This window comes from Microchirus variegatus, assembly GCF_963457635.1.
Source record: "Microchirus variegatus genome assembly, chromosome: 7".
Taxonomy (NCBI): domain Eukaryota; kingdom Metazoa; phylum Chordata; class Actinopteri; order Pleuronectiformes; family Soleidae; genus Microchirus; species Microchirus variegatus.
The window spans coordinates 18,896,360-18,924,036 of record NC_139808.1 but is presented as its reverse complement, the minus strand read 5'-3'; the positions used below and the strand labels follow the sequence as shown (position 1 = coordinate 18,924,036).

General features: G+C 41.7%; 2 protein-coding genes across 2 annotated transcripts in view; one reads left to right on the top strand and one right to left on the bottom strand.

Moving 5' to 3' along the window:
- The window catches only part of dlgap4b (discs, large homolog-associated protein 4b), a gene marked incomplete at both ends in the record, with an annotated part of 44,984 nt that extends 41,326 nt beyond the window's left edge, over positions 1 to 3,658 (top strand). The window contains 2 exons of the mRNA XM_083893049.1: positions 183 to 353; positions 3,386 to 3,658. Coding sequence (XP_083749175.1) covers positions 183 to 353; positions 3,386 to 3,658 — 444 coding nt within the window. The remainder of the gene's footprint in view (positions 1 to 182; positions 354 to 3,385) is intronic.
- A 17,599-nt stretch (positions 3,659 to 21,257) lies between these two features.
- myl9b (myosin, light chain 9b, regulatory) lies at positions 21,258 to 26,691 on the bottom strand. Its single transcript, XM_083892710.1, has 4 exons — positions 26,597 to 26,691; positions 23,199 to 23,402; positions 22,538 to 22,699; positions 21,258 to 22,434 (listed from the first exon to the last, which is right to left on the bottom strand). Exons 2-4 carry the CDS (start codon positions 23,380 to 23,382, stop codon positions 22,259 to 22,261), a joined length of 522 nt encoding a protein of 173 aa, XP_083748836.1. The 5' UTR covers positions 23,383 to 23,402; positions 26,597 to 26,691; the 3' UTR covers positions 21,258 to 22,258.
- Between the last annotated feature and the right edge of the window lie 986 nt (positions 26,692 to 27,677).

Genomic DNA, 27,677 nt, shown 5'->3' with positions numbered 1-27,677 from the left:
ATTTAGAGGAAAATAGACGATGAAGTACATATAACAACAGGAATTTGTTTTGCAACCAGAAGACTAAGTTCTTCGATAAAGTCAATGATAAACACACAGGTGTTACATTTGGTCTGTGTACAAAATCACGACTGATCACGTTGTTAGTTTTAACTCATAATTCTCTCCCGTCTTTTGGGCAGAATGTGAATGCCAATCCACGACCCACAGCCCAAGACCTGGCTGGTTTCTGGGACCTGCTGCAGCTCTCCATCGAGGACATCAGCCTCAAGTTTGATGAGCTGTACCACCTCAAGTCCAGTGACTGGCAGCACATGCAGGCGACAGCTGCCCAGTCGCCCCCTGGGCGGAAGGTACTTCCCACCCCTGCTGCCCAGTGCCCTGGCTGGGGTAGGATAGCCGCCGAAACCGGCCTCTCTCCTCCCACCACCACCACCATTGCTCCCACTCTTTCTTACCTCCTTTCTAAAATTCCTCCCCTCGTCCCTGCGTGGGATGAACTCTAACAGGACCTCCCTGTCCATCAAAAAAAGGGCAAGAGAGATCCCTTTAGGCATGCATGGAAATGTTTATCTCAAAGAGGGCTCTCGCTGCTGTCTGTTTAAGTGTAACGCCCTGATTTGAGCATGCATGTGTCACTTTCTGCTGTGTGGAGCATGGCTGTGATGCTCTCGTCCCTGTGACAGAATGCTTGTGTTTATGTGTCCTTGTTGCCGTCTGTCTGTCGTTTAAAGGCTTAATTGGGGTTTTATTGAGTAGGCGCACATGAGGCACTTTTGCATAGTCAATATGACGTTTTTCTAGCATTTTTAGGTTTTAGGTTTAGGTAAAAAATGCATCCATTTCAGCTCCATAACAGAATTAATCCATATACAGAAAAACACATTTTAAAATGTGTATCTCATGCATATGCATGCTGGTGTGAACGGGAAGCCCATTCTCTCCTCTTTATTTGTTTTACACCTGACACAAGGTGCTAATAATGAGAAACAACTATGTAACTAATAAGAATTTCTCTGTTATGAGACTGACAAAAAGGTGAAACTCAAAATAAGTAAGCATTAACAGAGATTTTGAGTCACAAAATAAGCGTAGGTAACATGGTCATCATCTACAAAGGTCCTCGTTTCTGCCCAGAAACTGAACAGTAAGAATTGCATTGATTTTTTTAAGTTGGGTCTCTCTGCTGTCCCCATAGTAAATGTAAAAATGCATCACTAATGTAATAGTTCCCCTGTCTCCTTTTCTAAATAGACAGCTTACACATTGACTGTGCATAAGTACCTTAAATACTACAGCTTTAAAAATGTGAATTATGCCTTTAGTGCTTTAGATGATGTGCATTATGAGTGTGTGTTCTTATTCTTTGTCGCTTTAAATGATTTAATTTGCTTTTATGTGTGATACCGTGTGCCCATCAATTCATGTTGCCATTTTCTTTAACAACTGTCATTTAATTAACTGTTATGCTTTTTTTTCCCTCAATGTTTGCCTGTTTTTACCAGTTGTCTCTACTGTCTCTGACCCCCGTTCAAATCTGGTGTCCACATCTCTGATCCTATCACAAGTGGACAGTGCCAAGTCTGGCTCTGACCACAGCCAGTGCATCCTGAGAGGGTTCCTTTTTTTAGAAGGTCAGATTCAGAGGTGGTTTGTGGACACATGTGGCCACAGTCTTTGGCATGTGTTAACACAAATCCATCATCAGGACACATTAAGCTTGGTTTATAGTCAACACAGAGCAGCCAGGGCTCTGTGTTGCTGTACTTGTGCACTTCTGAAAAGAGCTCAATATCAGAGAGACTGAAGAGTCGATCACATGGTTCATGGAGAGAGGTTTTCATAGCATAATTAACAAAGCAACATATGGAAAAAGTTACCTGTGTGCTACATCAGACACTCAACAAAGTCTGACTTAAGTCATTAAGACAATAATGAAATTTTCTTAATGTCATGTGAAAGTTAGTCCGACTGAAGTCGAGCTAGTAGTCAGACATATACCTGGATAATATGATTCATAGTTCGATTACTCCTACATGTATATGCTTAGTCAGAAGGGATCCGACTTGGTGTTCTGCACATGCACCAAAATTTCCTCCCCGGTCTTTGACCCCTAAGTAGAGGGAGACGACGTATGAACTGCAGTACTGTTGTCAGAACAGAACAAACAGCAGCAGGTACGACACATACAGAACCATGTGTCGTACAAAAGAGATTAAAGTCTTTGGAAATAAATACAGTGATTCACTCGAACTGTTCTAATGTAACCTTTATATGCATTAGCAGACATTGTCTCAATGACTTCCTGTTTATCCAGACAGTTTGTTAATAAGGCTTTAGAAACCATCTCCTCAGCTGACATCCTCTGACCCGCTGCAGTTTCACAGTGAACTGAAAGGGTTTTTTTACACTTCTCAGCAGCCATATATTGATTTATTCATGTTACAGCAGAGTGAGTAGTGCATTGAATCACGCAGCTCCTCCTGACTCTTTTTCTCTCTTAGTACCTGTCACACTGACACACAGCATTCACAACAGATACATCTGTGAAGTCAGACTCACAGACATGACATCTGTGTGTATTTTGCATCGAGAAGTAATGTCCACTCACATGAGGTGTGATCAGTTATCCTTAAAGCCCAATTTCCGTCACTCCGTCAAGGGACAACGGAGACGGCAAGAGCTGCGATTGGTCCTCAGGACAGGCCGAGCGAAGCTGCTCTGTGCAGGCTCACAGTGCGCACCGAGCGTCCACAGAGGCGGAGCTGATCACCGCAACGTCGCTGTCGAACTATAAATACGTCATATCTTAATACACACATGTTTAGACTCTACATGGCCAATTTCTCGCCTCAAATTATCTTAAAACTGCTTTCCGTGACACAGAAAAGTTAGAAACGGCCACTGTTTCAACAACAACAGACTTTCTCTCTCTTTCTCTCTCGGACGCCATTGCTCAATGTAGCCAAAAGCACAACAAACTTGCCCAGCGACCCCTACTGATCGGGCGGGAAATTGCAGCGCGTATCCGTCCATGACGCAGAAGTATGAAGGCTCGAGCGGTGTCCGTGCTTACGCAGTCGGATAACGCATTATGCAGTCGGAGAAGTATAATGTGGCCTTAACTCTGTCCACTTTTGATCAGATGTCTCAGGACAGAGATGTTGATTCCAGCTGTGAACGGGGGTTTTCTGTGGTCTAATGAGGCTTCAAACAAAAACAATGAGCGTTAGCCTACTGTCTGTCAGAGTCCTGTCTGCCAAATCTGTCCAAACACAGAAATCGTTGTGGATCGTTTCCTTGATACCTTCTCATTAATCTGTCTTTTGTCCTTCTCATCTTTACACTACTCTCTCTCTCCTTCTGTCTCTCTCTGTCACTACAGGACAGGCAAAAATGGGCTCCTCCAGCATCAAAGAAGCCCTGTAAGGGACAGCCATTGCTGAGACGTGAGAAGAGCGCAGACTCGCCGTCCACCTCTTCCGCGGCCTCAGGCTCGGACGCGGCCTCAGCCCCGATCTCAGCAGAAAAGCAAAAACAGGAGGCTCGCAAGCGTCTGCAGGCTGCCAAAAAGGCCGCCTCATTTCGGCAGAACTCCGCTACAGAGAGCTCAGACAGCATCGAAATCTACGTCCCTGAGGATCAGACTCGCCTCTGAGAGAGATGGTGACCAAACAGAAGGAGGATGTGGGTCGTATCAAAAGATAGATAAGTGTCACCTGGAAAAAAAGTAGAGTTGAAGGAGAACTTTGGCAATGCAAATGAGTCAACATGGATGGAAGTGGGGGAGGAGAGATAAGGATCCCAGAGATGGGGGGTGGGGGTCAAATTGGGCATTTGAGTCACATCCATGCAGTTACAATACTGCACTCACTCACCCACCAGATTTAGAAACTAGACAGGCCAGCAAACAACTATTCAAATTAATACAAGCAGTACATTACAAACATATCATGGACAATGCAGCACGTACAGGAACGTATGCTGGTCCTAGTGGAATCATTCACGATTAACTCACTAATCAGTAAATGAAACAGTTGACTTGTGGACTCGTGTGGACTGTGAAGCAAGAGACCTCATTCATTTGAGGCTGCCATTGAAAATCTCAGTTGAAGAACTTTGTCGTTTCTTGTTACTACTCTTGATATCATAAAATTGTTTAGGAGGGTTTTGTTATTGCGGCGATTATATCTCAATTAATCTACATGAAGACTGTTTAAAATGCTCCTGTCTTGGCTACAAGGTGAAGTATGTGGACAGACGATGGGCATGAATGCTCCTCCTGTCCAGTCGTTGTCCTCTCGTCCCAGATCATCGGCCATCCTGTAGCTTTTGCACAATGCCACCCTGTGGCCATCACAAACACTGCATCCACGTCACGACACTCCACTAACGTCACGCCTATGTACTTCTTCCTTGTACGTATTCGTTTGCGTTAGTCGCCCTTTTCTTTTTTGTGTATACAATCTATTTAGGTCTGGTTCGTGTGAATATTTCAGGGGTGTGATGAAAGTCAAAGTCAGGGGAATTGTTCCTTTACTTCCTAGCAATTAACTCCGGCGTGTGTGCAGCCAGTTTTATTGAATATTGTTTTTGTCGAGGAAAAATCATCCTCTTTAGTCTATTTTGATTCTCTCTGTTCCCCGAACTTCCTGTTTGAGCTGTACCTGCAGATGTGTAGGTACATACAGTATGTCAGTGTGTTAAAGTGCTTTTATTAACCTCACTTAGCATTCAACTCGTACACTTACAAATCAGTTGGCTTTTTCTGAATGAATACAGCTGGCTCAGTTTGCAGGATAGTGTTTCTTTATTGTCTGAAGGAACTCACATTAGTTTTGTTTTCAAAAAGCAGTTGTTATTTGATGTGCATCATCAATCAAAACATGTCTTATTCATTGTTCCATCCAGAAGTGTCCACACTTTTTTTATTCAAGGAAGAAAAATGTTAAATTAAAGAATTGCATACATTAGTCACAGTGTTTTCATCATTTATTCAGTGCTGCTTGCTGTTTTTTTTTTTTTTTTTCATGGAAGACTGCATAAAAGCCAAGGATCAAGTCATTGTTAAATTCATCTTGTGTGTTCAAATGTCAGCAGCAGGGAGCTCTGTGTCAGCATTTTACTGTGAAAATAGAGAGAGTGGAATGTAGCCACAGCTCCAATATTTAATGTACTGCAGGGTTCTAATACACATACCCATTTTTTTTGTTTAAAGAATGCATCAATTCTTCTCTGGATGCGCCTGCCGTCTACTTAACCCCAGTGTTTCAGAGCCCAGATCACAAACATATCATGGACAATGCAGCACGTACAGGAACGTATGCTGGTCCTAGTGGAATCATTCACTATTAACTCACTAATCAGTAAATGAAACAGTTAACTTGTGGACTCTTGTGGACTGTGAAGCAAGAGACTTCATTCGTTTGAGGCTGCCATTGAAAATCTCAGTTGAAGAACTTTGTCGTTTCTTGTTACTACAAGGTCATAAAATTGTTTAGGAGGGTTTTGTTATTACGGCGATTATATCTTAATTAATCTACATGAAGACTGTTTTGTTTTTTTCATGGAAGACTGCATAAAAAAAGCCAAGGATCAGAAAAGAAAGACGGTTGAAAATACCCCTAAAGGTTAGCCAAATAAATTCCTTGTAACTCTGAATGAAAAACAGTTGAATTTACTTTCACCTCACTGTCAGAAACTAACTCTAACTTTTCACCACTGTTGTCTCTGTAGTACTTTCTGAAACTAAGCAGAAGAGGGAATCAGGTTCACCAGCATGCGTATGCCCCGTGTACTCGACTGACCGTGCAATTATATATATGTAAAGGTGTGTTATTATGGACGCAGATTGTTATTATCACAAAACGCTATAGTTTGGATGTAGCCTCACGAGGATGAGTGTTTAGGGTCAGTTTGAAACTTGGCTTTGAATTTAAAGAATGGACTTTGTGTGTACTGCTGTCAACATGGGCGTCTGTCAACACTGCACTGTCCTCTCCTCTCAGCAGTTCTCAGTTAAATATCCATACAGTTGGAAAGCATTTACATCATAAGTAAAAGTTCCTTACTGGTCTGGTTTACACCCTGGATTATGTATATTTAAAGAGCCATTTGAAGGCACTTCCCAAAACCAAGTAGTCTGTAACTACGTCTTTTGTAAAAAGGTCCAGTGTGTAAGGATTACTGAAATCTAATGAATCCCTTTCACTGGCTCTCGCACATAGGATGTAAAAAGTCTTTCACATGTCTCCTAACTCTCCCACTCTGTCTGCCCTTTCCACCTTTCTTCCTTTGCGAAGTAAGAGTAAGTAAGTAATCTCATGGTCATTCTGCTGCCCTCACTGTGTGTTCGTCTACACAGATATGCAGCGACCAAACACTCTCCCATAGAGCACCAGAGACAAGAGTTGTCTTTTAGGGACTTTAATGGAAGCCGTGTAAAACTGTAAACAATACAAAATACACACTCAGTTGAGACGGGGTCGTACCTATGTTCCCCGGGTCCTATGTTCCCCGTTTTCCCAAAAAAGGTCCTATGTTCCCCACTTTCTAGGCGTGTGTTGACCATAAACTACATTTCCCATAATGCATGGCGATTACGTTACCCGCAAAGTGACGGAACCTTGCCACTAGATCACAGTGTATCATGCGACGAGTAAAATTGAGATTGAGACTGTGATCACAGCAGAATGTGTTCAGAAAAAGACAAAGTCTTGTTCTGAGGGTGCATTTTTGAAGCAGTGCATGCTGAAGGTGTGTGAGCAGGTCTGCTCCGACCAGATACAGACTTTTAAAACTGTTAGTTTGTCAAGAAACACCATCGCGGACCGGGTTACATCTATAATGCATAATATTTGTAACTTGAATAAGTAATAAATACAGAAAGTTATTTAGCAATATGTTACGGAGTAGTTACCTTTATTTTGCATTTTATTTTGTTACATTTTAGTTACATTTATTCTGTATGACAGTTACATCTGGCCCTTTGAGGGTAATCATTATGCTGATGTGGAGCCTCAATGAAAATGAGTTTGACACCCCTGTTCTACGGTTACTAAAACCAGGCATTTTATTTTGAAGCTATTATTCACTCATCTGAAGACACTTGTGGTTAGTACAATCAATTTCTACCAATAAATCCTCCTAAATGTTACACGCTGGATCTGTAAACACTTCAGTAATAATTCTCAACAAATGTAACAAGTGCTTGACAGTCAAATCAAACCAATTGAAATAATTCAAGGTGCTTGCCTTGTAAGGCAGAGAAAAGAAAGAAGGAAAGCCAACAGAGACACACAAAGAGCAAGTACTAGGTGTCAGTGGAGAGGAAAAAACCCTTTAACGGGATGAAATAGCTCTCTTAAAAGTACATATCTACCCATAAACACTGGCGTAATGAGCCCAAGAATAGATGAACCACACTTGTTTTCCTTCATTCTACTCGCATTTGGTTTCTCCTCAAAAAGAAAAAGTAGTAAGTTATTGTAAACAACACCAAGTCTTCCCCTCCTAATTATTTATGTTAAACTACTTCACTGTCATTCCACTGCTTTGACTGCGGCAATGCCTCTCTCACCCACTGTGAGTGAAAAATGCAGCCAGGGGCTTTGAATTGGAAAAGCCTGATGGCTGCCATTCTTTCTCTATCTTGGCAAGAGCTTTCTCTTGATGGTGGGCCTTTGTTTGCTGTTGTGTTTGCCTGCTGGGGATGACTCTCAGTGAGGAAAATGACTCAGGAGTGTCAATAGCCTGTTCCCCGGTCGCTGTCAATGCCCTCTTCCATTTGACTGAGGTGGATGGTGTCGTTAGCACCTAAAGGCCTTTTGTGTGACTCAGCCAAAGGCTTGATTTGATTTCCGACTGCCAGGAAAAGCTTGTGTGTATCTGGAAAAGTTGTTTTCCTAACGTAAGCAGAGTGGAGCTACTGAAGTTGTCTCTATTTTTTTGAGTGCTCAGGTCAGTTTATTGTTTCACGTACTGCTTAAAAAATCCACTATCATCCAACCATGCACCTACTCATATCATTTTCTTTGTTTTTGTTGTTGTTTTTACTTTCATTCCGTTGACTGCATATTGTTTTTCAGGCTCAGACCCTGCTGTGAAACTTCCTTGCACATAACTGTAGCTCTGTGCCCGACTGGATCACAGATCAATCACTTTACTGAGGCGTCTGAAGTACGCTGCGGCGAGGAGGAGGGCATGGAGACGGAGAAAGCTGCCCGGTGGCTGAAAAGAGATGCTTTTCCAGCCTGCTTAAAACTTGGATGTGTAAAATGCCAAGAGATGTCAGTGGCATGACTCACAGAGATAAAAGAGAGCATGTCTCATACATTTTAACAGGGCTTTCACTTCAATACACACACAAGTGTATCACCAGGACACACCTAGGTCTACGGCTGCGTTATCCATGATCCAAACAGCTGCAGTATTTGATTGGGGGGAATGGGGCGGGGGTAGCTTTAAAGCCATTGATTTGGGGGTGATAATGGCCCCCATACATGTTTGATGGATTTGGCCTTTTAATGCATTATCCGTCAACAAGTTAAAGCAGAGGCATCTACTTGAGCCACGGTCTGTAACATTTGTATTCAGCTGCACTCCTTAAAATGTGTAGCGTGTTAACTTTTAAATAATATAAACACCTATTTAAACACTATTTTTAAATGAGCTTTTATGTCCAGACAGACGGAGGCGACAGCAACATTGCACTAGTGAAGCGAGATGACTGTAAACAGGTTGGAGTACGACTGGAGACAAAAGTTTTCGGAAGTGAATTCTGCTACTGCTCAACAAACCTGATCGTAAAAAGGCTTCTTATCCCCACCCGGCCCTGTGCTGCCGCAGTATACACACAAACGCTCCCTTCAGTCAGGTCTGATGGTATTGCTTCTCAGAACCCCTTTTCAGATGACGGACGCATCATACAAGTAATCATCATACAAATAAAGTTACACAGACGACAACAAAAATCACCAAAAGTGACACTCTGCAGCTTTAAGCTGGTTTCTTCAGCCATAGCAAAACATTTGTTATTATGCCGTGAAAAAAAGCAATAGCCTTTTTGTTAAGCAAGAAAAAGAAACATAATCACATTAATGTACCTTTATTTTTTCTCCTCTACAAGTAAACATGTTAGTGTTTATTTATGTATCAACCTATTTTTCTATTCTTTTTTAAATTGTTTTCTTCGTTCGAGGACAGAAAATGTCAGACAGAAAAAAACAGTTTAATCCTAAGAAGAGCGTTACTGGTGAATCCACTCCTTTACAGTCGTCCTAAGGCCTGTTTATAACAAAAGAACAGGATCATTAACATTTTGCTTTGTTCCAGGTATAAAACCGGGAAAGGGTGGGGGGCAGAACTTGGAAATGCTCTTATCACAGAGATACCGTGTAGCAAAAAAGAGTATCCGTACAAATACTAGAACACATATTTTATGAAGCAAGCACATATTTTCAAGAATAGGACCTGTGCAGTATATAGGCTGTGTGTATTTCAGGGGTTGTGGGGTTTAGTATACCAGGGTTATTCTGCTTTGGCAGAGTTGAGTGTGTGAGTGTTTTGCTCATAAATTGCGATTTTCCTATAGATTCATGTCACTATACTATGATAACATTTTAAATGTATGTGCAATACTGAGTAGGAGGGTCCTTTGGTATTAAGGTCAAACTAATAATCTTGCATCTCTCTCCTCCCTGTGCTTCTTTTAGTTTTCTTCTGTAAATAAGAGCGAGAAAAAAACAGAGTGATAATCCTCATCTTTTCAATGCTCTGTAGATCTATTTATACTACTTCAAGGTTGTTCAGATGTATAACAGAGAGATGTGACATTCAATAAAATGAACACAATACTTTCTCAAAAAAGAAAAACATGTCTTTACTTCTTGTACAAAGTGTTTGCTGAATCTCAGGTGATTTAAATGTTATGTTTTTGCTCGTACATGTGTACAGTCACTTACTCACAAATTGAATAGTCTTCATAGTCTTAGAATTAGTCTTTTGGAGGACATTTAACATATCGTCCTATGTATTTATGTACCCAAGGCAACGGAAGTGAATATAAAATCATATCTAACGGAAAATGTTAGTTTAAAAAAAAAAAAAAAAAGATATCATCCCTGACTCATGCAATGACATTGAATGATGCTACACATTTCAAGTTATTCTCTAGCAAAGTACAATAATAATAACAAATATAAAGATTTTGTGATTTAATGACAAAAGTTTTTTTTTCTTTTTCTGACATTTGATTCAGTAACCTTGACTAGTATGCAAACTGAGTATCATATCAGCTAAAACCTAGAGTAAATAATAAAAAATGTGAACATAAATAAGGGTGGGAATCAGAAATAAACGTAGAAGGTGAGTATTGACTCAAGGACCGTGTAGCTATAAAATTAAACAAATTTAGTTTTTTATGGGAACAGAATGTACTTTGTATGGTTTCGTGAAATATTTAGAGAAATAATTTCAAAGTTTGATTATTATTTTTCTTTAGATGTAAACAGTGAGTAGAAACATTATGCTCACATGCACATGCGGGCTCAAACATAAACAAGAGGACGTTTCTGATTTACGTAACAAGAACATTTTGTTACATAAAGTCCTTTTTTTGTACACTGTGTATTTTAGGAGCAAACCCGTCCGCGGTGGCTTCAAAACGCATCACGACGCTGGGACACAGTGTCTGCACGACAGAAACACTCGCGTCGTCTTAAACGGTGTCGACTTAAAAAACAACAACGTTGTTTTTTGAATGGCCGCACCGTATTTTGAATGAAATGGTTCAGCCGTCAGTCACATCAATGAGACGGGGGCCTGTCTGCTGTGTGGCGGAGGGCCCAGATTGGCTCGCTGCTTCCCCGCGAGGCAGAATGGAGAGATGTGATTGGCTGGGAGCCGTTGAAGAGGCGGGACCACTTCGGCTGCGACTGTCAAGATTGGCAAAGAAGTGGCGCTGCTGTGTTGCTGCTGCTACGTGCAGGTAAAAGGAACAGGCGACACACACACACGAGTAAGAAAAAAAAAACACACACACTGAAAACATTTATCGTGTCAGAAAAAGCGATGGAAAACGAGAAGCGTTTCCACGCGGCAGAAACACAGACACGAGGCGTTTAAAGTGTGAAAGAAAAGCGACGTCTTGAAGAGAAAGTGTCAACCATCGTTTGGCTCCTGGACTCCACGCTTTTGTGCGGAGCAACTTGGGACAGCTGCGTGTTTTCCATCAACAAAGAATGAAGGCATTCAAACGAGGTGAGAGCGGCGCACACGCAGACACTCACTCACACAGGTCGTGCCTTTTAATCACTGCCGGACACGCTTTTAATTTGTTGGCCCCACGATGTGTCTCCGCCGCTTGTTGATTTTTTTTTTTAGCCTGGTATGCGGGGCTCTTTTTGTGTTGCGGGCTTATGCTGCGTGTGTTTGAATTTGGAGGGACAAGCTAGCCAGCTAGTGTGTGCGGAGGCAGAGGCATGGTGTCCATCTGGCGGAGCGACGTGACTCCCTGCCTGCCTCCGCTCTCCTTTCTTTGTGCACTCCAGATGGCTAATTTAGCATAGACAGCTACTCGCTGGGGTTTTTGAAGGGGCGACCGCAAAACATTCGGGCTTTTTATTCAATAAAGTGGCCGCGTTAGTAAAGAACGTGCGTCATTTGAAACACTCACGCGAGCACCAGTGACGTGAAGAGCAGCGGGACAAAGCGAGCTGCTCTGAGAAGTTAGTTCGGTTTGATGTTGCTAACGGTCGCATTCAAACTGAGTGAGAGCGAGCTGAAGTTTAGTGAACAGACTCTTTTTAAACTTAGATCTGAGCAGCATCGCCCGTCTAATTTCGTCTTTATCGTATGCTTTAAGGTAACACAAAGAATACCCGAGCAGGGCAGTGATTTACCAGCTTGACTCTTGGCACGGGCGACATTTTGTAAACAAGAAGTTTATTAGTTTGTCAGTTCTGCCAAAGACTGAACGGTTTTGGTTAAATATCTTGCCCCCCCCCCCTTTGTTGCCATTTTTATGAAATTGATTTGATTGATTTGGAATATCGTATTCTTTTTATGGCAAGTTTCATAACAATATTTGCTGTGACAGAAGCAACATGACATCACATCACAATATCAAAAAGTACATTTTGAGTCGATAACATGATGTATTTTTCTTCAAAAATCAATAATATTCATCATGAATTGACATGTTTACTCACTGTGTAAACACACTTAAAGAAAATCTGCTTTGACTCACATGGTTATGGTTTGTTTCTCTGTCCATTTTCCACAGTTAAGTGGTTTCATCTCAAATGTAAATTGGGAGCTAAACTTATTATCTGGCATTTATGCCCACCGGATATTTGAATCATTTTCAGACAATTGACTAAATGCTCAGACTGGCCCTCCTTATTTTATCAATATCAATGCTACATTCATTCCAGAGTCACATCAATCACCCTTCTCCCCCATTGGCTGATTAGATATTTGCTTTAACAAGCACTTACACATGTGTGTCTAATAAAGTGAGCAGTGAATGCATAAACGGCCCATGAGCAGAGAGGAAACTGCATCAACCTATGGTCTTGAAAAAGGTCACGTTTTTGCATATCCAGGTCGTTTTTTTGGACAGCACAACATTGGAAGTTGTTTGAAATGTGTTCACTTTGAGTTTTCTACTGCAGACTTGACAGGTCTGAATGCTCTGGGTCCTCAAATCAGATTTCAAATAAGTCTTCTGTCTCTCTCTTTATGGAAAACACAATGGCCTGGTGTACCTGAAGTATTTAGTACATTGTGTACCACGACTTGTTGGCGTGATGGTTTAAAGAGTGAGATGATACACCTTAGTTTTTCCTTGTTGGAAAACCGTGCTACAAACACTGGTAAACCAATGTCGACGTTAAAACAACCTTTGCAAATAGGTAGACTATGCCTGGACACACAAATCCTATTTAAACTCTTGCGGGTTAACAATGTGGATAATTTGCCCTAAATGATCTGATTTGACAAAAAGAAAACAGTGTCTGCAGTCTGAAGATACATGAACATGATCTTCCACCATGTCTTCTGACATCTTTTATCATTGTGTTCCTGATGTGACATTTGTCTAAAATCTGTCCTGTCCTGACTGGTTATGGCAACTAAATTGATAGTTAATTCAGTCGACTGAACATGTGGAGCTGCAACTTTGTTGTGTGGCCCACATCATTTCCTCCCCAGAAACTGAAGTGAGGACAACCAGATCTGTCTGTCAACCTCAACTGTGTCATATGAGTGGGAGATTTTTGTGGACTCATTTCCATTGTCCTCACCCTTGAAAAGTGAATTAGATTTATGTCAATGGTTTTGTCCCAAAAATGTATTTTAAAGAAATTAGCAAGTTCTCTTGTTTTGGGGATTTTTGCCTCTTAATCATTAATCGTGGATGTATATCATGCAATTGATTTGGTTACTTGCACCAACAACCTGCTGAGGAAAGGCCCTCAACTTCTACTAATGTACAGTAAGTTGGTGGTGTGGGTTTGCTCATTTACAAAAGCGGGGGGCTTACACCGAATAGGTATTTGCATTTGTAACATTTTATTTCCCACCACCACTTTTCTAGCTTGGTCCGGTTCATCCGTCGTAGAGGAATGCAGAATTCAAAAGAGTTGTCAACTGCTCCAGCAGCCGTTTTGATTCGAAATGGCATGAGGTGAAAACGGCCTCCTCTGCCTGGTCAATAGATTCCTGGGCCACTGGCTACTGTGATGTTGATATGCACACAATCTCCTTTGTGAAGACAGGCGCTGCCCTGGGGGTCAGGTTTCAGCCAGCTCCAGAGAAAGACATTTACTGCATTCTGTGGCCCACCCCAGGGATCAGGCATGCACCATTTTGAGGGGAGATTCCCTCCAGTGGCCAACCATGGATAGAAAAGAAAGGCACAACAAAGTTTAAACCTCAGAGGCATTGTTTAGACATGTTCAGCATGTTTCATGAAGCCTGAGTGTGTCTCACACTGTGAAGCAGGCTGGAATTGGAGGTTAAAAGTCACCAACCAAGTTTAAATTCACTTGTGCAGAAGAGCGACATCAGTTCAAACACATTTTTTTTTCTTATTCTCACCACCAAGGCTCTGGGGATATTTGGTTGGGGGTCTACGGACAGATATTTCAGTGGAGATTCGATTTGCGATGACGACATCAAACTACTACTTACTTTTAGAGCTGGGCAATTCGGAAAAGTAAATAAGAAAAATAAACACAGAAATGCCATCATGATCAAGAAGTTTCAAATTGATCAACATTGATAAATATTACAATGACATATCAGATCATTTTAGATGAAGTTTCGCTCTCAAGTAAAAGTTGAAGGAACCAGTCAATTGTGGCTTTATGGGCAGAAAACAACACACAATATTGAAGAAAATTGTATTGCAGTTTACAGCATACAATTGAATTATTGTCTGGCTCTACATTCCGTTACAAGGTTAAGAACTTAAAAGATAAGTATACTTTTCAACATGTATGGCTCACACTTTAAAATAACTGACATTAAAACAATCAAAGGGATCATTTACCTGTATGATCCCAGAACTGTTATCTTCTTCCGTTCACACCATATGGCAAATTAAAGACCAAGTCTTATCTAAAGATATGCAGATTTGCTGTGAATGACAAAACATGGCTGTCATGGTTGTGTGAATGACACTGTAGCGTGAACCTGTCCTCACACCTCGTCTCCCCCAGCTCTTGAAGAAGAGCATCGGCCGGATCAGGAGCACTCCTCGGCCATGTCGGACAGCGATGACGGCTCCCCACTCGACCTGTCAGGAAGGGGGCTTCTTGGAAAGCGCCGTCGCCGTGGCAACCTGCCTAAGGAGGCGGTGCAGATTCTGCGGAGCTGGCTGTATGAACACCGCTTCAACGCTTACCCATCAGAGCAGGAGAAACTCAGTCTGTCTGGTCAGACCAACCTGTCAGTACTACAGGTAAGGGCTGGATTTCTGTCTATTCATTTGATTTATTTCCAGGAGCACTGTACACATGACATGTCACTTGTGTCAAGTAGTACTTGTATGATAAACATGACTTTCAAATTCATTTCTATCTGCATTTGAAGGCAACACATTAAATCAAATGCTATCACCACAGTATAGGACACTTTACAGTCTTCCTATTCCCTCCATTGCATCACTAGTAGTCATTTCTGAAGCAGAACAGATCTGCACAAGGCATCAGCAGCATCATTTCTTATGTAGTCGGTTTACTGGAATGCTCTCAGCTGCCTTCTCTGGTTCAGCACATTTTGAGCACAGACCCTCATTATTGCCAGCCTTTTGAAGGCTGTCATCTCTGCTGCCTTCACTCATCTTCCATGTGTGGGAAGCTGTGCCACTAGAGGACAGACAAGTCTGGTATTCTCTCACAGATGGTGATTGAAGAAAAGCTGTAAGTTGTTATTAAAATCACAGGCCTTACATCCAGATCATATTCTTTGAATGTGTTTCATGGATTGATTTTTTTTGGATCCTGCTAATTGAGAGTATACTGAAGCTGACATGACATGAAATCATTACACAATGTTAATGTTAAGGACATCCCTGTTGTCTTTTACATATTTGAAACTGTAGTGCATCACTTGAATATAAACATGTCGGTGACATTCACACGTGAAATTACTGGTCAATACAGACAGAAATTTGTCTCTCAAATTGTCAGTATGTATAGCCCTAGCTGACAGTATTGCCGTTTTTAGAATCTCATGACACCTGCTGACATTTATGTAATTTAAGTAATGTGTTTCATGTCAAGACATTGTTATTAAAGGTAGATGGCTGCAAACAGGTTGGAGTGTGACTGAATACACAGGAGCCACCTACATTTTCTACAGCTTTGAAAACCCAGCCAGCATTTTGATGGAATAAAAGCTTCTTGCCATGATGCTGCTGCTGCTGCAAACACAGACAGTCCAACATTCAGGACTGATATTTTTTTTGCTTTACAGAAGCTGCATACAATATTTTCGCATTTATCTGCTCACAAAGACCTAACACGTTGTTTTAAAAGTGAAACATTTGAGACAGTAATCTGTATTAGTTCAGTTTATGCCAATAATGTTCATTGCACATCTTTTTTTCCACAGATATGTAACTGGTTCATCAATGCACGTCGCCGCCTCCTCCCTGACCTGCTTCGTAAGGATGGAAAAGACCCAGCCAAGTTCACCATCTCCCGAAAGATTGGGGGTAAAAGTGAAGGCAACTCATCTAATGGAGGTGGAGCCAGCTCTCCAGAAAGAAACACCTCCCCCAGTTCATCTCAACTGCGGCCATCGGTCATCCGTTCTGCCCCGACACTGGACCTCAGTCTTCTTGGGAACACAGCCACGGCTATTCTGACAGGAGCAGGCTACCCGGGTAAAGAAGGATCAGTGCAGGCACTCATGAAACTGGACACACAAAGTTTGCTGAGGGAAGCAGAGGAACAAGGGCTTAATACAGCTTGTCTCACCAGCACAACAATGGCAGCTAGTCCCACTAGTGGCCTCTTCAACACTCCTCCCCCAACTCCACCTGAGCTGTTCCCCACCCATGACTTCAGTGATTTGAGGCTTCTGGTTGATGCAGCTCTGCAAAGGGCAGCAGAGCAAGAAAACCTGAAAAGACTTCAGGAGGCCCAGAACAAACCATCAGATGCTGTGGAGACGCAGTGCCGTGCTTATAGCAGTGACCCACCCAGTGGCTCCACACCGCCTCCAGAGGACAGCCAACAAGTCATGGACGCCTCCAGAGTACAGAGTCTGATGGAGAAGGCTATGGCAGTTCCAGTGTCGGGTGTAACTTCACTGAAGGCCCCAGTGGCCCAGTCCCCACCAGCCCCTGTTCTTGTTCCAGCTCCTGTCTTGGTCTCAGCCACACGGCTGTCTCCTCTACCGATGAATAAAGTCATCTGGAGCCCCCTGGACAAGGACATGACTCGAGCCTCCAGCCCAAACCACCTTCAGCTTATCCCAGCTCATTTGCCAAAATTTGTACCAGTGTCTGCCTCTCTCTTTGGGCAGCTAGATTCTCAGAAATCAGTTGCAGTGCCAGCCATCACCACAGCTTCATCACCAGCTCCACCCTCAAGCTCAGTTCCAGCTCTTTTGCCCACTTCAACTAGTGCCACAGTACCTGCTACAAGGCCTGTCTCTGTACCATCAGCAGTCCTTCTGCCTAATACAAGTTCTGCCTCTGTCGCTGCTTCAAGCCAGATTTCATCCCCAAGTGTCCCTCTCGTTCCAGCAGCTTCTTCTCCAACCATTGCCTCTATTGCATCCTCCATAGGAGTCCCAATTTACCTGCCATTCCATAAATCCCCTTTAATCCCTGTCACAGTTCCATGTCCGTCGTTTATTTCAACATCAGCATCGTCTCCAGCCCAAGTCTCTTCCTCAGCCCAGTTATCAGTGTCTGGCCCAGCCTCAGCTCCAACACCATCTTCTACTCCAACGATCACACCTCTTGTGGGTCTTGCGTCCCAGCTCTCGTCTCCTCCTCTTCATCCCTCTTCCACAAGCAGCAGGAATTCCACAGTGGGACCCAGTGTTTGGAATATGGTCCACACTGACACCAGGCAACCCAGTTCACTTCAAGTGGTAAAAAACCCCATCACCACAGGGTGGGGCCCTCTGCACACTATGAGTGAAACTGTAAACTAGGAGCTGCAACTGGGCGGCCATCATTTTAAATATAAATATCCGCAGAGGAGAGAGGTCGGACATTTCCTTAAGGCTGGACAACACTGTATATAGCTGAATGTATCTATCAAGAGATCTTGTTGACATTGAAGCCTGTGCCTGCACAATATACACGGTAATGAATTGGATGTGTGAAGTGGGACAAAGTGAAGCAACGGTCATGAGGTGTTTTAGCAATTTCAAGTGACTTTTAATGTTTTATGTCGCTGTTGTGGGAGGACACTGTTGATTGTAAGCTGTGGCGCCTTTTCTCAAAGTGAAAATTCTTCAGTGCAGAGTTTTTCAACCTCTTTTTCCAAGTTGCGTGTATGACTGATTAGGAAATGTCCTGTAATTGTACAAAATTCAAATTGGTGTCATTTGGAGCACCAGCAGAGTTTGCCTCCTCAGTAACAGTACTGGACTTTGTTGAATGTACAAAAGGCACTGACATGAATGGCTAAGCTGCCGATCACCCATTCCCATCCAGGATAGAAGGACATTACTTAAGCAACAACTTCACAGCCCTCTATAGTTGTGCAATTCATAGTTTTGTATTTACTCCACTACATTTTCCCTTTTTTAAAGATTTTTGTTTTTGCGTGGAGGAGAAATGTATTATTGTCGTTCCTGAAGTTTTTCAAAAACTTTATGCGATTCACCTCCCACCCCCTTCTTGAATTTCCACCTCAACATTTTGCCGAAGTCATTTCAATACTAAAAGTGTCTTTAAACAAATGATTAGCATTTTCCTTCATTTGTATAGGACATGCTTCTTGTTACTTGCGAGTGACCTTGTTCAGTTGTGCACAGTCTACAGGGATAGTGATCAGGGCAGGGGCTTGTGTGACTGGGATGAAGAGAAAGGTCACATTGAATCTGTTACAGAAATCTATGTTCATTGGGGAGGTGTGCCGCTCTTGGGTCTGATGATGTCACTTCCTGAAATGAAAGGTTACTACGCTCGCTTTGAGACGGGTAATCTCTTACCTTTTGTGGTGCAAAACACTTTAAACCTAGGATCCTCTTGGTTGGAGGATGAATGAGAATATTATGTTGACTTCTCTTGTCGCTGTAGAATCGGGTCTGTCTAATTTAAACCAGGATGTCATAATAGTGGTACAGCAAATGTAGCAGATTTACTGAAGTAGCTGATATATAAACTTGTTTGCCAGACAGGTACAGCAGCATATGGTCATAATGTTTCACTCCTTCCTTCCTTTTTAATTTTCACCTCTGAGTAGCAGTGGACTCTGTAGAATTTCTAGACATTCTTGAAGCTGTAGTTTCTATGAAACTGTCGAAGCTTAAACCAGGATTTATGACTGAATGCTGTCGATGTACTAATAGTAGCATTGTGTCGGTGGAGTTGGGAGAATAATACTGTAGCAGAATTATCTTGTTGAGCATCACGGTTACATTTTTACATGTGCAAATGTGTGAGGTCAAGAATACTGAGGAGCACTGACTCCCAACGTCCCCAGCAAATCCTCCCATTGTCTTATTCATGACCAATATGGAAACTCTGTTGTTGTTGTCTTTTCTCATTTTAACGTTGTTTTCCTTCTCACTGCTCGGCTCTTCGTGTCGGTGGATGTTTTATTTGTTACTGGTACTCACTAGACTGATGTGCATTTATACCTCAATTTACATAGGTCATGTCAGGTTTGGTTCATATGTGTAATATATTAATACTGCGTAGTAATGATTTCCGAGTATTACATTTTTTTCTTCAAACTACATTGTGCCACTGTAACGACACCCAATCGGTTGTGATACTGGAAAGAAAAAGGCTTAAGCTTAGGCAGACAGGTTTTTTTATATATATATAGTTAGGGTTTACATTTGGTTTTAGAGGCAAACAGATTCTCCAAACAGAGAAAACTATGTATTGATGCATGTAAATATAGTCGAGGTCGTTTTTTTTGTATGTAAGTATTGGCATGAACTTTATCTCAAACTTGTTTCTTTTCAGCCAGGTGCATTCCAAAATGTTCTCTTTTTTTCTTTCTTTTTTTTTTAAAAATGGTCATGTGAATCATGGCTGAATGTTGGACCGACTGGCTGCTGTGCCTTAATACGACTGAGGGATGATGTCCCTTTTTTATATATATATATATACGTGTATATATATATAAAAGATAGTCGTGCAATATATGCCTTAAACTTTAAATGTGTGTTTTGTATAAGCATTTCAAAGAATAAAAGTTCATTTTTTCATACACTTGGTTTCTCTGCTGTCTTTATTGAGATGCAAACTTACTTATTTTCTTGGTTCTTTCCAAAGATAATGTTGACGTGGTGGTTTTTTTATTGGTGCATGGTAGTTTACTGTGCGCTACAGCTGTTGTGGTGTTTGACCACTGTCAATCAATCCTATAAAACCACAAAGAACTGATAAAGTGTTTTATTAAATTGTAATTATTGCTTGAAATAAAGCTGAAAATTATCCTCCTGTGAAAGTATTTAAATAATGACATTTACAAAGTGTTCTGGGACGCAACCTTGTATTTACTGAACAGCTTGAAATTGAGTAGAATTTATTATGTGGGAAAAAATTAGCAAAACAAGACATTTTATTTACTTATTTTTCTACTTAATTCTAAGCTGGAAATAACGTAGAATCTTAAATTATCAAGACGTCTAGTTAAAGTTTTATTAGACAGTATTTTATTTACTTTTTTCAAGGTTTTAGCATTTTCACACAAAAAAATCGGTGTACAAATGTCTCCGTTTTCCCATTTAAAGGTGAAGTAAGTAGTTTATAGTGCCATCTAGAGGAGAGGCTGAAATTTACAACAAAGAACTGCTCCTCTGCTCACCCCCTCCCTTCCCTGAGTGCTACGGTATCCTCAGCCGGTCAAATGTCGTCCTCGTCGTCTTTCTCCGTGTCAGCAGATGAGGTTCGTGAGGCGAGGGAGAGGGCGAGCTACCGCTCACGTAGCAGACGAAGCGGAGAGAGTGGAGGCGGGACTTCCGCTACAAGTAAAGAGACGCTTGATTTGTTCTCTCGCGTTTGTCCTTACAGGCTCCGGTAGAAACATGGCGTCTCGCTGCTAACAGTGGCTATGCAACCGCGGCCCGCGACCATGTTATTTTACATGACTTTTTGAAACACTACGAAAATTAAACAAAAACTATTATACAGCGACTAGACAATGCAGGAGCACATAATATGTATAAAAAAGTGGATTTTGGGTTATATAAACCCATAAATACTACACATTGTCCCTTTAAGTATTCTTTCAAGTCAATAGTAAGCTTTTATGAAAACCTATGGTTAAAATCTAAAAATAATCTTGCTGTTTGTGTTTTATCCTTGTGAGTTGATGTTGGCAGGAACCTCTAACTTGTAGAATGCAGGTGTCTTCCACTGGTTTAAAACAAAATATAAAAACTTGTGTTTTATGGCATAATAATTAAGTTATTGACACTTGATTGGTTGTCAAGTTGTAGTCAATGTCATCACAGATACAACAATGATAATGATAATGATCATGATAAAGATAAAGATAAAGATAATGAAAAACAACCCAAACACATAGCTACACTTTTTGCGCTCAATGGTATGAACAAACTTCCTTTATTTGCTTGAGCAATTTCAAGATTGATTCCTTCAACAGTGCACACACACACACACACACACACCTTATCCTTCAACAAATACACACAACCAGTCGATGGGAGAAAGCTTGAAGTGTGTGTGTGTGTATCTATCACACCGTAGTACTCACCACATTTGATTGTCATAAAGGTCATAAGAAACAAAGAACATACTGATCATTTTCCTCCACCGTACGGGGGCACAGACATCAACAGAGCAGGAAACTCGTCGCAGTGCTTGTGCAGGTGTGGTAAACATGGCTGGAGCTGTATGTTAGCTCTGAATCTGGCAGTCCAAGCAACAGCCACGCACACATACCAGTGTTAATGCTTTTTTAAACTAAATTCCCCTTAAAGCTCAGAGCAGCTGCAGTCCAAGTAGATGAAGTTGCAGTAAATATGTAGACATATGTAGAGATGCAGATACTGTGGCACATCTCTCTTTGTGGATTTAAACCTTCAATAATGATGAAAAAATGGAAAAAATAGTTTATTATAGATTATTTGAATCCCATATTTCAACCTCTGACAAACACATAGCTCTAATAAACAAAAATCCTTGTTACAGTGTTCCTACATGCATTCCTATTCAATTTCTTTCAAATCTACAAGGTTTACAAAGCTAGAAGCTCGGGATTGACGTGTGGGGAGGGGTCTGTCTGCAGAGTGCAAGACAGGGGTGGAACTTTCTGAGTGGGTGGAGCTACAGGTGATCTGGACAACTTGCAGTTCCTTGCTTATAGTTCCACCCACTTGTAGTTCTCTCACAAGTGGCATAACCGCGCTCTTACCTTTACCCTCACCCTTATCTTGTGATTTTACAAACTTCTAATGGATATTTGAAGCTCCACCCCTTGCTTATAGTCCCACCCTCTTGTAGTCCCGCCCCCTCTCTTGCAGTCCGCAGATCGATAGATATTGTATGTGTGCGGGGTTTTTAGATGCAGTAGTTCCCTCCTCTCTACTCGTCGTCCTTCTCTTTGGCGCCGTGTTTGAGGATGCGGGTGAACTCCGCATAGTTGAAGTTGCCCTTCTTGTCGATGGGCGCCTCGCGGAACAGTTCGTCCACTTCTTCGTCCGTGAAGCGGTCGCCCATGGTCGTCAGCAGCTCTCTCAGATGGTCCTCGTGGATCACACCTCCACGCAGCATGAGATAAAGTTGTGAACACTGACAGAGGCACCACACTGTATATGTGTGTATATTATGGTTTTTTTTCTCATTTTTCTCAAATCATCTTACCAGAACCCTCCTCGTCAAAACAGGCAAAGGCGTTGCGGATCACATCCTCGGGGTCTGTTCCGTTGAGCCTCTCCCCAAACATGGTGAGGAACATGGTGAAGTTGATGGGCCCTGGTGCTTCGCTCATCATCCCCTCCAGGTAGTCATCAGAGGGGTTCTTACCTGAGGACAAACAACACTCTTACATGTATCTACTGTACTTTTCTCTGGGACTATGACGTTTTAGTCCGTGCTTAAAGGTCCAGTGTGTAAAATTCAGGGGAAATAATTTTCCTGTGACCTGTGTATGAATTGTTGTTTTCCATTACCAAAGAACGAGCCATTTAGAGTGGCCACCGTTTTGGATCACAAAAGATCATGGGAGGGTGAGGGAGGGATACTCAGCTCCACCATGCAAATTTACCACTAAATCTTACACACTGTATCTTTAATTCACTGAAACTCAACATTCAAGCACTAACATAAACCGCAAAGGAGACTCAGCTCGTGTTTTATATTTGAACACTGGAAATCATAAAAGTGCTGATATATCTTCCTCACACACTCAGGCAGTGGTTGTTACCAAAGTCAGTAAGAGTTTGGGGCTTAAGGGGTTTTGGTTTGGTTTTAGTCTTGAAATAATAGCAAATGAAAGGGAGTGAGACCACAGCTTTTTCTTTACCCAAAGAGGCCAGCATGTCGTGGAGATCCTCCTTGTCAATGAAACCGTCTCTGTTCTGGTCGATCATGTTGAACGCCTCCTTGAACTCCTGGATCTGAGACTGGTCGAACATGGCGAAGACGTTGGAGGTGGCCCTCTGAGGACGCTTCTTGGTGGTCTTCCCTTTGGCGCGCTTGCTCGACATTGTGGCAGCTGGTTCTGGGCCTGCACACATTCAAAAGCGGTCAGATTAGACTGTGTTAATGCTATATACACAGATTCCAGCATCCATTTGAAACAAATGTATATTTTACATTAAATAACCGTAGCACTGCATCCACAGTACAAAGCTTTCATTTTTTTTTCGTTCGTTTATTCCAAGCAGGGGAATCTTCTCCTTTTGCCTCCTCCAGAGACAGAGTCACACTCCGCTGAAATGTCGGGGATAGTGATGATGAGTGTGAAAACGACTTGTCTTCCAGAACTTCTGCTGCTTCCAGAATTAGACCTGGCATCAATGTCTGCAAGGTGCAAGGTGTGTGTGTGTGAGTGTGGGTGTGTGTGTGTGTGTGTGTGTGTGTGTGTGTGTGTGTGCGTGCGTGCGTGCGTGCGTGCGTGCGTGCGTGCGTGCGTGCGTGCGTGCGTGCGTGTGTGAGCTAGAGAGGAAGACTGTGATTGAGTTGAACCCAGAGGGTAGTTTTAGATTGGAGACAGGTTGGACAGCCAGAAGGGAGACCAGTTTATCACATGGATGTGTGGAATACTGTATGTGCTACCACTTCACAATTAGGTAATTTCTCACGTACACTGTAACAAGACTCTGATCCTATTTATCACTTGTTTGTGAGGAGCTTTGTAATGTAGATGCTCATTTTAATAGATAGACACAATTATCCTTTTTGGTATAATTAGATCTCAGGGGGGGTAAACGAAAAAAATGGTTCCACACCAAGGAGCTGAAATGATCCAGTGTTAATCATGTTAAGACAGATCACTTCCTCTCAAATTATCCTCTCAAACATTCTCAACTGGTGCCAACTGAAAGTACTTGATTTATTGCAGGCTTTTTGATGATGAAATATTTGTATAATGTGTTAACTCCAGTTAAAGGGACATTTCATGTATGTCTTGACACGTGATGATCTACCAGTATCTGTAGTATCACATTTATTGAAATTCTTTTCACTTTTCAACTCTTTTTGTTGTATGCTCTCACCGGCCACTTTAATAGGTACATCTGTTCATTACAGATGATGAAAGCAGCATGATGTCAACCACCACTGCTCTGTGAACTCCCATCTTTTGTCTGATATTAAAGTAGAGTCTTTAAATCCCTTTGATGTAAAATGTGACTTCACAGATGATCAAAGGGAAGTGATGTTACCTATTCAAGGAATATATGTCTTTCTGTCCATCTGTTAATCACATAACTATTCCAGTGGGTCACTTGACATCCTTAAAACCTGACAGGTGACTTACAAAAGACAAGATATGACAGATATATGTATATATATATATATACATTGACGGCTCATTAAGTGATATATACATGTATATATATATATATATATCACTTAATGAGCCGTCAATGTGCCATGCTCCTGATGCTGAGTCAGTCCTTCTTAAATCAGTGAGTCAGTGATGCTGGGACTGCTCTAGTGATACACAGGCAAGCATAACTTGGAACAGTGACTCAAATAACCACCATGTAATGCAGAAGATCATCGCTGAACACATCAAACCTTGAAGCAGGTGGACAGCAAAAGATTACACCAGGCGCCACTCCTGCCATTTTGTCAGGGTGAACTAATAAATGTGTACCTAATGAAGTGGCCACTTAGTGTTTATACTTTAATGTATCCCTGCATGAGCACCATACAAGTGTACTCCAACAGTTATAAATAGCGCTCAACTGTGTCATTACCAAATCTGTCCACTAGGGGCACGGTGTCTGTGTGACAGTGTTTGTTGTCATGTTTATTTTGATGGGATTATTTGACATTTCTGTGTCTGTATGAGTCAGAAAGAAAAGCCAGTGAAAGCAGGTTTGCCTATCTTTAACTTTTTATCTCATAGCGTCGTTACATTTGCAGCTTTCCTCATGTGACCTTGATTCAAATGAAGCAGCATTTCAACTTTTATCGCCAATGCAAAGGAGTTTAACGAGCCTGGGTTCTGTCCACAGTGTCTAACTTTAGTTATAAGATAAGCTTGAACACACACACACACACACACACTTCTTTCTTTCTTTCCTCCTGATCCTCGTGTTGGATCAGTCCTTCTATTCATTTATTTCACTGCTGTTTGGCTGCTTCTGTTGATTCACATGTGCACTGCTGGCTCACACCCTTCCCATTCTCCATCAGAGGAAGTAAGAAACAAAACAGCGTCTAAGTTCCAATCGCTCCACTCAATCTTTCTCACGATACACCACGTTTTATTCATTATGTGAGACGTGTGCAACAATTTATCCTGCGATTGTTTGAGTGTGAGAGAAAAAGAAAGTGCCCACCTTCAAATTAAACTGTAGACTGTACACAGGGTGATTATTATTATAATGTGCAATAAAGCAAACCAAGCAGCTTTTTCAACAGTTTTCCTCATTAGTGATTATAATGGTAACTCACCACGATCGACTTAAATATCGTCCCATCCCTGACGATATAATCTGAGTCAATCATCAATGATTCACAAAGAGGGAGATTATAACTGTTTCCAATCCCAGCAACACAAACATTAGGCTGTCGTGCCTCAGCTTTGTTCTCTGGTCACCACAGCTGCTCTGTCCCCTTCTTATCCGCCTGTGATGAGATGACAAAGCTCCTCTGTTCCACTGTCCAGCAACACACACACACACACACACACACACACACACACACACACACACACACACACACACACACACACACACACACACACACTCACACACATACACACTCACAGACATGCCAAACATTCACACTGTCATCCCTCACTGTAACGTCAATTCTCCACATCTGAGGTGAAGATAGAGAAAGTCTATGGTTGAGGAATATTCCAAAACCAAACAGAGTGAAGTGGAAGAGAAGCTCTAACCGTCTATAAAAAGACATCAGATGTGTGTATGAATGTGTGTTCAGGGGATTGTGAGTGAGGCAGAGTGAAACGGATCAGCTGCATTCAGATTCCTCTGTCTAATGTACCATAGAGATGAGATGAGAGGTAAACACATAGTGTAAGTACACGGTGAGTCTGTACTGGAGTACAGATGTTTCTCTCTCACTCTCTGTGTAAGTTATCTTGATCAAAGCTGCTCTTCAGAAGTCCTCTGTTCTTACTGGACTCACAGCAATGACACTTTGAAGCTTCTTCAATACAGAAAAGACATGTGAAATGTATAAAAACAACCAAACGGCAACAAAACAGTGTGTGTTTCTCACCTTGGCTTCAGGTGAAAGTATGTGAGACTCCTTCAAAACTCCCTTTTGTCCGGGTCAAACACAGCAGAGGAAGGAAAGCAGGCAGGCAGGCAGGCAGTCCCACTGAAAAGTTTTGTTTAAAGAACCAGACTCCCAGTGGGTTCCTCCCCCTTTTCTGCCCCAGCCAATGGAGACACCAGCTCATTTCATACAAAGACACCCTAGGCCAGGCCATTTCTCCATACATGGCCAAAGAATGCACGGACTGCAGCTTGTAACTGCCACAGACTGGGCTCGGGATGTTTGGGAAAGAGGCAGAAATGACAGGAACTACGATAAGGCTGCCTTATTTAGAGAAAAGGGCCCAAACATTCGGAGGACACACTGTGTGCGGTGCAGTGTGGAGACATGGGGGAGAGAGCTGTGAGCAGATGCAGAGCAGTTTTGAAGGATGGTGGCTTTCCCTAAATAGGCAGCCTGCACTGAGGCCTGAAATCAGGAAACTTAAATTATGTCATGGACACAACATCTGTTTTATGGTTGGTCTCGCTGTATCACAGTCTGACCATAAACAATTATATAATAAAAAGCCTAAAAAGGATTTGACTGACTGTGCTCTGGCAACATAAACAACTGTATAGCATATTCATCACCTTAACTGGGCAGTACATAACATACTGTGTGTTCATTTTGAGTTCTCTTCTGTACACATTCATGATACATTGAATATGTCAGTGTCCATATTTAACTGGAAAATAACGCTTTGCTCTACATTAGGGGCTGCAAGGATAAATCCATTATAAGTCATTTACTAAATGAAATGCCAACTATTTTGAACATCGATTAATTGGTTTGAGGTTCTTCTAATAATTAAAACAAACTTCTCAAGAGTGAATATTTTCTGGTTTCTGTGCTGCATGTAACAAAATAAATCAAATCAAATTGATTAATTCTGGTTTGTTGATAAAACAAGACATTTGAGAACGTCCTCATTTTGAGGCAGCAATGATCGAGATTATGACATTTACATTACATGTATTATTTATAAATCTTAACAAATCTATTATCTATTACATGTTTTTATTGTTGTGAATTTAGTTTT

Bases quoted from the DNA above. Each gene is read 5' to 3' on its own strand.
- myl9b (XM_083892710.1), bottom strand. From the start codon at position 23,382: ATGTCGAGCAAGCGCGCCAAAGGGAAGACCACCAAGAAGCGTCCTCAG. The intron at 22,700-23,198 runs GTAAAGAAAAAG...GTTTGTCCTCAG, and splicing joins CGACATGCTGGCCTCTTTGG to GTAAGAACCCCTCTGATGAC. The intron at 22,435-22,537 runs GTAAGATGATTT...TGCTGCGTGGAG, and splicing joins TTTTGACGAGGAGGGTTCTG to GTGTGATCCACGAGGACCAT.